The sequence below is a fragment of the Camellia sinensis genome, chromosome 9 (genome assembly GCF_055761805.1).
Source record: "Camellia sinensis isolate YWXY chromosome 9, ASM5576180v1, whole genome shotgun sequence".
Lineage (NCBI taxonomy): Eukaryota > Viridiplantae > Streptophyta > Magnoliopsida > Ericales > Theaceae > Camellia > Camellia sinensis.
Genome location: NC_138969.1, coordinates 615,179 through 628,219, shown reverse-complemented (window position 1 = coordinate 628,219; position 13,041 = coordinate 615,179). Strand labels below are relative to the sequence as shown.

At 37.9% G+C, this 13,041-nt stretch overlaps 1 protein-coding gene, 1 long non-coding RNA gene and 1 pseudogene across 7 annotated transcripts in view; 1 reads left to right on the top strand and 2 right to left on the bottom strand.

Annotated features, from left to right (window-relative positions):
- Nucleotides 1-13,041, bottom strand: part of LOC114298406 (vacuolar protein sorting-associated protein 54, chloroplastic) — a 66,410-nt gene that overhangs the window by 38,546 nt on the left and 14,823 nt on the right. For 3 of the 5 annotated variants that reach the window (XM_082885965.1, XM_082885969.1, XM_082885967.1), the window contains exons 5-7: nt 4,041-4,115; nt 1,532-1,688; nt 1,260-1,348 (exon numbers count right to left, since the gene is read on the bottom strand). In XM_082885965.1, the coding sequence (XP_082742091.1) occupies nt 1,260-1,348; nt 1,532-1,688; nt 4,041-4,115 (321 nt within the window). The remainder of the gene's footprint in view (nt 1-1,259; nt 1,349-1,531; nt 1,689-4,040; nt 4,116-13,041) is intronic. The other 2 variants (XM_082885966.1, XM_082885968.1) reach the window with 1 other exon arrangement.
- Nucleotides 5,524-12,752, bottom strand: LOC145798442 (uncharacterized). Its single transcript, XR_014339298.1, has 2 exons — nt 11,841-12,752; nt 5,524-8,528 (listed from the first exon to the last, which is right to left on the bottom strand). It is a non-coding gene; the product is annotated as an uncharacterized LOC145798442 (long non-coding RNA).
- Nucleotides 8,601-10,102, top strand: LOC145798441 (plastidic glucose transporter 4 pseudogene; annotated as a pseudogene). Its single transcript, XR_014339297.1, has one exon. The product of XR_014339297.1 is annotated as a plastidic glucose transporter 4 pseudogene (transcript).

Here is a 13,041-nt window from a genome sequence, read left to right as displayed (position 1 = left end):
TGCAAGGCACAAGATGGACTTGGACCGAATGCTTGGCATGGCTTGCTTGTGGGTTCATTACAATCAGTGGGCGAAGACTTGCACTTGGTTTGACAGCAAGGCGTGGTGAGCACTTGGCTCGACAGCAAGGAGCAGTGGGCTTGCCCTAATTACAAAAGTGCACCCTTTTTTCTCACCGATTTTTTTTCCCTTCTAAGAATGAGTACATAAAAATGAAGAAATAGAAGTCTTTTCAGGAGAAAAATAATGGTAGCACACCAAACATTACAATTTGATAGATTTAAAACAATATTTTGCTCCATTACCCGTCCATATTTTAGAGAAACTCACTCTTGTATCTAGCGAAATGATGCAAATAGATTGAACCCTTATGCCAAACTGTTGCAAATAGAAGTAACAAATAGGCAGATAGACGCAACCAACCAATGAAGTTTATGGACACTTGAAATCAGGAAATAGAACAAGAACCGAGCACAAACAACTTCTACTGTATGATATTAAGTACACTAGAACCAATAAACATAATATTCTAGCATAGCACTGGAGCTAGAACTAATATTAAGGCAGCAAGTGATGCTTCTTCCCCAAACACGAGGGAAATACATGAATCTGGGACTATTCCAGATCTGGACAAGCAAAACAACAGCTTTGATGACCTCTTCGCGCATACAATAGCATCAGAGAGATCGGTAGACAACACATGGTCAAATCCTGAAAACCCTAGCCTCCAACTCTTCAAAGCACCAACTGGTTAGGAGTTGTAGCTCTCTGGAGCGGTCCTTCACTCAAATCTGTATTTTCTCAGCAAAAGACCCTTTCTCTGCAGATCAGCACCTTTTTTATATAAAGCCAAGCCAACTCAAAACTTTTGCACTAATTGTCCAAAATACAAAACATTCCTCTGACACCCTCAAAAATATTACACAGATAACAACCCACACCCCAAAGACCCAAAAACCTTCAAATAGATTCAGCCAGGCCACTTTAGGCTTAAAAACTAGAAATGATACAAACGCCCTTTTACGAATGGCATCCATAAACATTACCCTATATACAGATTATACGGTTTGCATCAAGATACCTCAACACATTCAAAAATATGCTATCACTGCAAGCTTACCCATATCTTAAAGTATTATTAGAGTATGTCACATACCACATTTTATTCTCAACAACTTAATTAACTTTGGTTTGAATACAAACAAACATCAATAAAGAAAACCTAAGCGGTATAAAAGGAATGGCCACGTCTACATTACCCGTACAATATTGAAAATAGCTGCCAAAAGTTGAACAAAGCTTTCAGATGACAAGCTCCTTAACTTGCTTGCAAGCGATGAGCCACCACCTGAGTCAGCATAAGTGAGTAAAAACAAAAAACAGTAAAAGAACATCGCACACTTGTTCCAACTGTCAAACATGGGCTGTGTAGAGATTCAAGCAAGAAAATAAACAGGGTTGACTTGAAATAATATTTGCACCACACTTTTTTATGTAAATACTGATAATCAGTTTAGATTGTTTAACCCACCATCTGCATCCACCATTCGTTCTCCTGGTGTAAAATCTGACTCCAAAGGTCGGGTGAGAAGAACAGGAAGGAGGTCTGCAACTGCAGTCTTGATAGCAGTTTTCATATCAGCAGTAAGTGTATCACAATATATTCTCAACACATACGGTAGTTTTGCCTGAAAATAACCAGTATTCTTTGAGAAATTTCCTAAATTGGACATTGGCCAATCCAACTTTGACAAAGTGAAATCAGTAGCTTCAGATAGGATTGTCCATGGGGGGAAAAATAACAATAACAATTTAGCAAATAGAATTGACAATAATGAGATAACAAGTTGAGAGTTGAGCAACAAGAATAAATCTTCAAACTGAAACAAAAATCCATTAAACCAGCTGAAATATTTTAGTTTCGTAGGAAACCAAAACAAAACATTAGTGGAATAATGAAATTCCAATGTTTCCGCCAAAACATACAGTAACACATCAAAACACAATGAAACATACCGAAATTTGTTTCACAATCAAATAGTAATATCTGACAAAGGACATTTCAATTCGCCTTTTTTTGCCACAAAAAATAAAAATAAAAATAAAAAAGGAGCTGAGAACCAAGAAAAATATTAAATTTATTAGAGAATTTGAGAAACTAAAAAGGAGAAGAAATACAGAAGATAACGACATTATTTGAGTCTCTTATTTTCGTACTTTATTACTGCAAGGTACTTTTTCTTTATAAATATTATTACTGGCATTTTTTTTTTCATCCCTATAGCTACTAGACTTCTTTTTTTTTCTTTTTTTTTTTTTTAATAATGTTTTTTACTTATAATAAACAACTTCCTTTCCCAACTAGGCCTTTAAACTTTTTGTTTATAAGTTTTTAATATTCACGGACCTAGCATGTTCACTTATTTGATTATTGATATTGTAGTAACTTTTAAGGAGGTTTTACTTTTTGCTTCCAGGCAATTTTCATATGTTTTCAAATTCTTTTATCATCTCCCTTATGTTTCCAGAATGCTATCAAAATGTATCTATTTCCAAGCAAACCAAAACAAAATACTAAAACGAAATTTTGATCCTTGGCTAACAATTGCAAATATGTAGGTAGAACTCAAAGGACAGCCACTTTGTGCAAATAAAGATGGAAGTAGGGTCTGTGCCCACCCATGAGGTAGGGGAACTCAAAATTGACAGGATCACAACTAAGGGCCTTATTTCTTCTCTTACATCCTTCTAATTACCATACAAACGGGCAGAAACATCTCAAATCCTTCTTAAACAACATCTCAAGGTTCACAACATAACACCAAATTCTTTTTCAGACATTATACCTGTGGGAGCAATTCTGACTGGGCAAGCATAGCCCATTGGGCTGCCAGGTTATGTCTTGGGCCCGCAATGAGCTTGTGCGATGGCTCAATATAAAGGCTTACTTGAGTGACCAAGTGGGGCTAGTCAGGGGCCCAGTGAGATTGAGCCCAGTTTGGGACTGGGCAAATGAAGCGAGTTGTGAATCATCAACGACCCAGGTGTCGACTGGCACAGCCCAAATCGGCTTCCAAATAATCAGGTTCGGCTCGGTTACCTAGAGCTAGGTTGGGTTCCCATGATCAATGACACAGTCAAACGGAGAAGAGCAGTGTGCTCGGTCAGCAAGCCGGCCCAGTTTCATGGTCCCATTGATTCGTAGAAGATGCAAGTACGACACTAGGTCTTTGGGATCAACATTATCCGCAATGGTAGGAGTCCTTACTGGACAAGAATCCCATGCTAGATCAAATAGGTGGTGAACAAGGCCATAAAAGAAGGCAGAAGCGACAGAGAAAGGGATTCAACCTAATTACTCTTGTATGTATTCTCGCTCTGCTCCATGTGTTCCTTTCCCACATATAGATCCCAGTTCTTATCTTTGAATGTCGTTTGTTACTTTTATAATGATTCTTATTATCTGCTCTACAATTTTCACAGATTTCATGACCTCTGACCACATTCATATCATTCAAGCAAACTGTGTGATCGCCCAATGGTCATGAAAGCAGCAATCTTAATGAACAAAGCGAAAACACTGCAATTTGTAGACGCAGTCCAATTTAAGTGAACATAGGCCAATCAAAGAATCCAGTGACCCACATTAGTAGAAATACTTGTAGCAGACAGCAGTAAGCTTTTTACTGTAATGTGAGGTTGATCCTCCTCACATGACAATTTTCATCCTTCTATCTTCGACCGTCTTTTTAAATTCAAATATTTTCTGATTTTTATCCCAGTAGAAAGATTAAGAGAGAGAGAGAGAGAAAGAAAGGAAAAAAATAAATAAAGCCAAATAGAAAGATTAAGATATTAAATAAAAATAACAGAAAAAATTTGTAATAAATGCTACAATGTGCATTCCACAGGCCAAAGCAAGTAAAATAAAAACCTAAGAAGAATAATGTGCATGAAAAAACTATTACACCTGCACAACATAGTTCAGATAAATCCATAACAGGAAGTGTCAGACATGAAGACTGCAAGTAATTACTTACTGTTCTCAGCAACCCGATTATAAGAGGTAGGAGTCGATCTCGAAAACTTGAGGTTTCTTCTTCATCTAATTTAATCTGTTATCAAGTCAACCCCAATCATCAGTTCAATAATTTAAGCAAAGAACCTGTTCCCAATATCAAACACAAACTTGCACAGATTTAAGGAAAAAATAATCAAACACAGAGGAAGTGGACAACATTCTAAACATATCACATTAGAGCACTGATGATAAACTTTTAAGAAAGGACAAAAACATTCTAAACATGCCTAACTCAAAAAGTCACTCAGCCAGCCCAGTATCTTGTATTTGAGGCATCGAGGAGACAAACAATTGCAGCCCCAAAAGGAGAAGCCAATAGATATCAAAGATGGAGCCACACAAGCTAAAGGAGACATTGTTGTCCAAAACTTAATTACGAAATGGTGTGGGTGAGCAAATGAAAAACTAAATACCATGTAGATGTTATACAACAGCAGCAATCTCAAGATAGCATTTACTTTAAGTACATAATTGGTAATGGTTGATTCAGTACTGGCATCTTAGATGGTCATCAAAGCATGCAGTTATGGATTGACATAACAGCACAAATGAGCCAACACGCAGAAGGAATATTTGAAAGCTTCAAAATACAAATTGTACAGCTATTCAATAACTTAGGCTATTGTTTGAAATGTCTTAGGATTTTTAGTAGATTCCAATGCGACTCTTCCTTTTTTCATTTTGCCCAGCCATACAATTTCATATTTTGCCATCCTAATTTTTTTGACTAGTTGACATTGTAATGTGAAATTACCTTTGTAAGATTAAATAACATGCCAAAAAACAAGATTACTTCAAATAAATTTTTTAAAAAGACTGTCCAATGAAATTTCCTTACTATTGATAAAAACCACATCTTGAACCTTCCTTTCTATCTCTATTTTCTGTAACCCATAAACATGACCAACTTTTTCCACCACTATACCAGCATCCACCAACATTCCATGCCCAGAAGTCTCTGCAACAAGGTTTTGAAATGCGGTTGTGGTCGCCGTAACAGTTGCGGTAACGCGGTAGCGGTTGCGGGGTGTAAAGGCCGTAGCAAAATGGTTGTGGTAACCAGAACTGTGATTTTTTTTATTTTTTGCACAATTTGAAGAAAACTTACCAATACACATACATATATTTTTTTCAAAATCACATTTATTGAGATTTAAAATAAATTTTGATCAATTTTTGTTAATTTTTAAGCATGATCCAATATATTTCATATTTTCAAATCACTATAAAAAGAACTTTTTACATTTTATTTCAATAGTTAATTATTTTAAGAATAATTGATTTTAAATGTCTACAAATTATTTTTTACTAATAATGATTTCACAATTATTAAATGAAAGGATTATAAAATAAAAATTGTGCCACAAATTATATAAAAAAAAAATCATATAAGATTTTTTCTTTGAGTTTGGATCACTTGAGTATTTGTTCTTTTTTGTAAGTTTTTGTTTTTGTTTTTGTTTTTTTTTTTTTTTTTTGAGAAAAGGAAACTATTCAGAATATTATAAAAAGGTGTAACAGTGTCTAACAGACCGTTACGACCGTTATGGTACCCCCACAGCCGTTATGTAACACCGAAACGGCCATTACACATGTGAATTTCCATCACACCGCTATAGTGGCCATAACGGGTGGCGGTAACTACCACAACCGTTACGTAACGGTTGCAGCCACTTTTTAAAACCTTGCTTTCAAATTTTCTCCCTTTGTGATGTAGTTCAATTCATAGTTTAGTTAGTTCGTAAGCTGTACTTGTGTGTGGTCTGCCCCATGCCCATAAATAGGTGTTTAGACTTCTAATAATCAGTTCTGATCATTTGAGATTGTAATTTTACAGCTCTATCTCTTGTATCCCTAGATTTGGGAATTCTCTCTAACAAATCAATCCTCTTGATTTGTTTCCATCATTTGGTATCAAAGCATTAGGTTTGATCATTTTCCTTCCTAATTGTTGCCCAACTAATGATTTAATTTAGAATTCCTTCGGATTCGAGTGGCAAATTTTTTTCAAAAACTTGTATTACCTCTATTTAAACAAGCAAGTACACATCTGGTTGAGATTCGAAGCCTTTCTAGCAATCAATTGAGTGTCGACATTGTTTTTGGTTGAGTTCGCAAGTGTTGATTGCGAGCCTCTAAAGAAAATCAAAGTTTTGAAGTCAGAAACCTCCATCATGAGAAGAATTATAGAGCTTCAAGGCTTGTCGATCGACATCGATATTAGCCAATAGTAGCCTTCGATCACAGTTACAAAGTCGTATGAATCTTCGATCGATTCTTGATAGCGTTACATGATGTTCAATTGCACATCAACTAAGTAAATCAAACATCGCATCGAATTCGACTTTGACCTGCGACTTCGATTTCATAATCAAACTTTGATTTCGACTTCACAAAGCTGTTGGGACCTTGAAACACTTAGGTTTTGTTGCTTTTCAACCACCAAAGCTTTATTATTAGCCTCTGAAAAGGACCACAAAGTGTAAAGGCCAAGTACTTCTTGGATGGAGAACTTCAAACCACTTACGTACCTTGCAACCATTTGATCTTCACTCTCATTAAGATCAACTCTTGCAACAAGTTGATAAAATGCTTTCATATACTCAACCCTACCAAATTCCTTGAGGTTATACAAGTTTTGGTACAAAGTTTGCATATAGTTGAAATGCAAGAATTGCTCATTGAGCTTGTTCTTCATTTTCTCCCAATGCCTAATCTTTCTTTTAACTCGTCATTGTCTACTCACTTGCATTTGTTCCCACCAAGTGGAAATTCTTCCTTTGGCACATACAAACACTCGTTCATTAGCGTTCAACAATTTGCAAACCCATCCAGATTGAGACTTCCATGAAATTCAAGAAGCTCACCTTGATGTTATTCTCCCATTTGTACTCAAATCTTCCCAGATTCGCCCGACGCTTCTGCAGACACCAAAAGGATTCTCAAATTCGATTTGACCATCCTTGGGAGCATCACTACCATCAGTAGGAGATTCATTTCGATTTGAAAAGCCTGTTCAACCCTCAATTCATAGTCGTGATTAGAGTTTCGAAAAATTCTAACACTATCTAGATGATTCGACTCTAAATGGTTCAAGTGACTTCATCAAAGCCTTCTCCGCTTTGAATCTAGTTTAATTTCCTAAGCTATGAAGCACGGGTGCGGGTGCAGGTGCGGGTGCGAGTACGATATGGGTACACCGATACAGTAAATTCTTACAAAAGTAGGGTACAGGTACAGGTACAGGTACAGCTGGGGTATGTCATTTTTTTTTAAAAAAAAAAAATTATAGCTAAATATCCAACATACAAATCAAAATTTCAATATCAAAACTAAAAAGAGAACAGCTTGTCTAAAAAGTTATATAATTCTTTCTTTTTCTTTTTTGATTGTCTAAAATAGGATACAAAAGAGAACAAAACCATAACTCATGAGTAAAGAGTGTTAGAAATAAATTACTTGATATTTTCAAAATTGAAAGAAGAATAATAAAGGTTGTAATAAATTCTAGTAGCTACAAAAAAAAAAAAAAAAAAAATCTCGCCGTATCAGTGCCATACCCATGACGTACCCAAATGTATTTGTCGTACCCGGTATGCGTACCATCATACCAGTACTCGTACGGCACCATTTTTGGAGTACCCGTGCTTCATAGTTCCTAAGATATGGTTTGTTAATCCAATTCAAACCTAATTAACTCAATTCGGACAGAAATTGAAGTGGCGATTTGAATTTAACCTGATATTTGATTTGATCAATTCTAAATCCAAATTGTTACCAACTTTGTTAGATTTGGTTCAGATCTTGTGACTCACAATTGATACAATGCTGTTTTTTGAGATGGCTCACAAAGGTATAGGTAGAAGGTGAGGTAAAGATAGACGTTTTGCTGCGAATTTGAGAGATGAAGTTAAGATGAATCCTTTGCTTGGAAGGAACATTGGCGATCCAAATCAACAAGATGAGATGAAAGAGTTGAGAAGGAAAATTGCCACATTGTTAGAGATGATGCAATGTTTGCAAGCTCCTACCAATGGTAGTGATGCTTCCAAGGATGCTCAAACTCAATTTGGGAAAGGAAATGGGGGAAAGAAGATCGTATTCTCCTTTACTTTTGTTCTATTTTATATTTATTCAAAGGAGGGCCCTGCCTATCTTTCAAACATCATGTGGGCTCTAAGTGCCTAGTTGTAAAATGTTAGGGGCAGTATTTGGAATCCCCACGCCCCTTCAAAAACAAAAAAACAAAAAAAAACAAAAACAAAAACAAAAAATACAAAACAAAATAAATGAAACAATAACAAAAAAGGGTAAAGATATCAATCACCATTTAGAGAATGCTCCGTGCATCATCAAGACAAATTTATTAGTTAACTTTGGTCACTACAATGAATCCACTTTTACCCAACATAGCATCATGAATCAGCTACCCCATGCTTCAATAATCCTATTGTTAAAACCTATCACCTGATTCACCCACTTAAACCTACTCCACTAAACCTAACCCACTACACCACTACCACCTCCACTTCACCTACTCCTTACCTACTACACACTCACCCTCTTCTATATATAGGAATCATGAATCATTGTAATAAATATAACATTATATCAATCAATAATACAATCAATATCTATACAATTCTCTATTTCTCTTTATACATTAAAATTTCTACATGGTATCAGAGCAAGGTTGAGCCTAGCATTTTCGCTTCACCGGCGGGCGGCAGCCTTGCCTTGGCCGCCCGCCGGACCTCTCATCTCTCAACTGTTTCTGCATCACTTCCACTACGCCGCGAAGCACCGGATTCAGCTCCTGGATTCGGTTCAGGTAGAAGTCAACGAGCTGTCTTGATGTGAGCTTCTTGCCGTTTACTTGCTGGAATTGGAATTGGCATCTCATCTGCTATTGTGCCACTTTACATATCTGAGATCTCACCAACTGAAATTCGTGGCACACTTGGATCTGTCAACCAACTGTTTATCTGTATTGGGATTCTTGCAGCATTGGTGGCTGGGTTGCCCTTAGCAGGAAACCCTTTATGGTGGAGGTCAATGTTTGGTATTGCAATGATACCCTCTGTTCTATTGGCATTGGGAATGGCATTTTCTCCAGAAAACCCTCGGTGGCTTTATCAGCAAGGAAAAATTTCTCAAGCTGAAATGTCTATAAAAACTCTATTTGGAAAAGAAAAAGTTGCTGAGGTTATGAATGACTTAAGTGCAGCTAGTCAAGGTTCTTCAGAACCAGAAGCTGGTTGGTTTGATCTTTTTAGTAGCCGCTATTGGAAAGTTGTCAGTGTTGGGGCAGCACTTTTCTTGTTTCAACAGTTGACTGGAATAAATGCTGTTGTATATTATTCTACGTCTGTATTTCGCAGTGTTGGAATCGCATCTGATGTTGCAGCCAGTGCTCTCGTTGGGGCATCAAATGTTTTTGGTACAACAATAGCATCCTCTTTGATGGACAAACAAGGAAGGAAAAGTCTTTTAATGACAAGCTTTGCTGGAATGGCAGCTTCAATGCTATTGCTTTCCTTGTCACTCACTTGGACGGTCAGTGTGTGAGAAGTAAAAACAGAGAGCAGTGAGTCAAGCCTGAAGAAGTGTAAGACAGTAACCTGCACAGTTTCTATTTCAGCACAGAAAGCAAAGTCTCTCTCTCTTCCTTTTAATTAAGTGTTTAAACACCCTACACACCACCTCCACCCACATGGGTTGGTTCCCACTTTTCATCGTCAATATGTTCACACTCTCCTCCATTTGATTCCAAAATCCATTATTTTTATTTATTTTCTCCAAACCACTTTCCTTATTTCCCCCATCTTTCATTTTGATTTCAAATATATTTTTATTATTTCTTTCTTTATTTTTCTTTCACATTATTTTTAATCGTTTTCAAATTCCATTCATACCATCTAGCTTTGCACACCAAACCATATTTTATTCTTCTCAGGGATAAACCCCGATCACATTTTTACACACAAAAAAAAAAAAAAAAACAAACAAACAAACACAAAACGATTTGTTTTCTTTTCTGCAGACGGTCACCCACCGACCTCACTTCCTCTATTCTGCCGCCGGTCTTTTCTTCTTGCCTCCGTCCTGGGCGGCCCTTGACGGTGTTGCCTCCGTGTTTCCCACTCCACTAGGCACGATCACTCCACCCTGCTCCTCCACTACAGCATATGGCGGACTTCCAAATCGGAACATAACGGTGGCCTTCCGCTTCAGCTCCTTATTTTCCGCCTTTAGCACACTTATCTCTGCTCGCGCATCCTTATACATGCGCTGGAGCAGAGCCAGTTGGGCGTTTAACTGCTGCACCTCATTTGTCCTACTCTGCAGCCGGTGCGACAAGTTTGTGACCTCAGTCATGGTTTCCACACATGACTTCAATGTATACTGATTGGCCTCAATATCCGTTTACACTGCCATTTTTTGCTCCACCGACCGCATCGGAAAGTTCAACGGAGCAAAACCAGAGGTGTTTGGTTGAGATTCACGGGCCACCGCACCAGTTATCTCTCCTGTTGACTCGTTGAGGTCAGGAAAGAGAGTGAGCAGACCACGGGAAGAAGAGGCCATGTTCTGGGTAGCTGAAAGGGAAGAAGAGGCCATGTTTTTTGGGTTGCTGAGTGTTTCAGAGAAAGGTTGGTTACAGAATGGCAACCGAGTGTTCCAGAATCTCTCTCTCAGAAACGGAAGAGTTTTTTCAAAGGATTTTCGGCGGTTTCAGACTGGTTTGCACAGCCTCCGCCTCAACCTTGGTTAAATAGCCGAGGCCGACACGCCACTCTGTCGCTCACGTGCCTCACCGCGTCTCCGGCTCACCTTTTGATGGCTCGACGCTTTCTGTCAGGCACGCCTTTTGATGAAGTGGGCGCGCCTTTTGAGGGCGCGACTTTTGAGGGCTCACTATATATATCCATATATATATATATATATTTGGGCAGCCTATATACACCATCATACAGTGTATTTTTTAAGGGTCCGACAAGACTCTGTAAACTGTCCCGACATTGATTCCGGTTAGCTCCTTCAAGGGTACGACAAGACTCTGTAAACTGTCCCGACATTGATTCCGGTTAGCTCCTTCATGGGTCCGACAAGACTCTGTAAACTGTCCCGACATTGATTCCGGTTAGTTTCTACAAGGGTCCAGCAAGACTCTGTAAACTGTCACAACATTGTCTGCTACAACGGTCCGACATGACCCCATAAACTGTCTTCTACATCGGTCTGACACCGCCATCCAGTGTTCTCTACACCGTTATGACACCACCATACAGTGTCCTCTACAACGTTATGACACCCCCATACAGTGTCCTCTACAACGTTATGACACCACCATCCAGTGTCTTCACCAATGGTCTGACACGACCATACAGTGTCTCCTATCCTCTTTTATTTTTATGTATTTTCTTGTTTTGTTACTCTCTCCAAACTCAAGTTGGCTAGTTCCTATCCCCCTTGAGTTTGCGGGGGGCTGTTAAAACCTATCACCTACTTCACCCACTTAAACCTACTCCACTAAACCTAACCCACTACACCACTACCACCTCACCTACTCCACTAAACCTAACCCACTACACCACTACCACCTCCATTTCACCTACTCCTTACCTCCTACACACTCACCCTCTTCTATATATAGGAATCATGAATCATTGTAATAAATATAACATTATATCAATCAATAATACAATCAATATCTATACAATTCTCTATTTCTCTTTATACATTAAAATTTCTACACCTATGTTCCTCATCCAGTTCTCCATTTGTTGACAACTGGTTAAAACATGGAAGCTATGAAACAGGTCCAGATCTGGAGGCCTCTTAAGAAAAATGTTAGTCTAATAGCTCTTGTATCTAGGATTTCTTACATTTTACGAGCCTCAAGTTTGTTTCATGCTTCTGACATAGGAGGCTAATGGAAGAATCCGGAACCTCTTGGAAGACTTGAAAGAATGAGGGATTCTTGTACAGAGATGATTCTAGAATAGGTTCTAGAATATTCTTGTAAGGTTGTAGAAAGTTGCATGAAGCTTCTACACACCATAATTAATAAGTGTTCTAGAGCATTCCTAGAAGGCTAGGTTGGCTCTATAAGGGGAGGCCTTGTTTGGCCAAAGCATCCAAGGCATATCCAAGGAGAACCAAGTGAACAAAAGCAAAACATTCTCCAAGAGCTTCTCTCTCTAAAGTGTCTTCCTCTCTAAAATCTGTGCGCGCTAACTTCCATAGCTCTCTTCCCAGTAAGGCTTTCTTAGGTGCAAACCAAGTGGGATGTCAAGCATCCAAGGCTGCACAGGTGGCTTAGAAAATTCGAGGCTGTGATAGTGTGCTCCTCCTATATTAGAGCAATGTCCAACTAATAGTAGGAGGTTGCATGGACATTTCAAGATAAGAATATTAGTACCAACTCACACTTCTTTAGGGATTTAGTAATTATAATTAGCTTAAGTTTTTACTACTTTACTTCCAATAGTCCTCCGTGCATTAGTATTAATTTATTTAGTCTCTAACTACAAGTTTTAGTCATAGTTTAGCTAAGATGGAAAATGTCCTAGGGGACACCGTGGTGGCTTAGATCACATTTCCCCAATCTCAAATTTGAGTTTCTTTATCTTACCTATCAAAAAAGAAGAAGAAAAAAAGCTAAGATGGAAAAAAAAAAAAAAAAAAAAAATTGATAAATTAAGATGGAAAATGCTTTTAACTAACAGATTTTTTCCAGCCTGATCTAGATCAATTTTGGGAATGAAGGACATTGCGAATAATGAGTTAACGAGATCTTTTGCAGCTGATTACATATTAAGGTTGAGTTAAAAGAAATTTGTCATTTGCGTATTGAAGGTTGCACATTCAATTTCAGGGATCACAACACTTTCAACAAATATTCAATCTCTTGAATCATTGGTAACTACTAAAATCCACCAAATTAAGCAAAGACT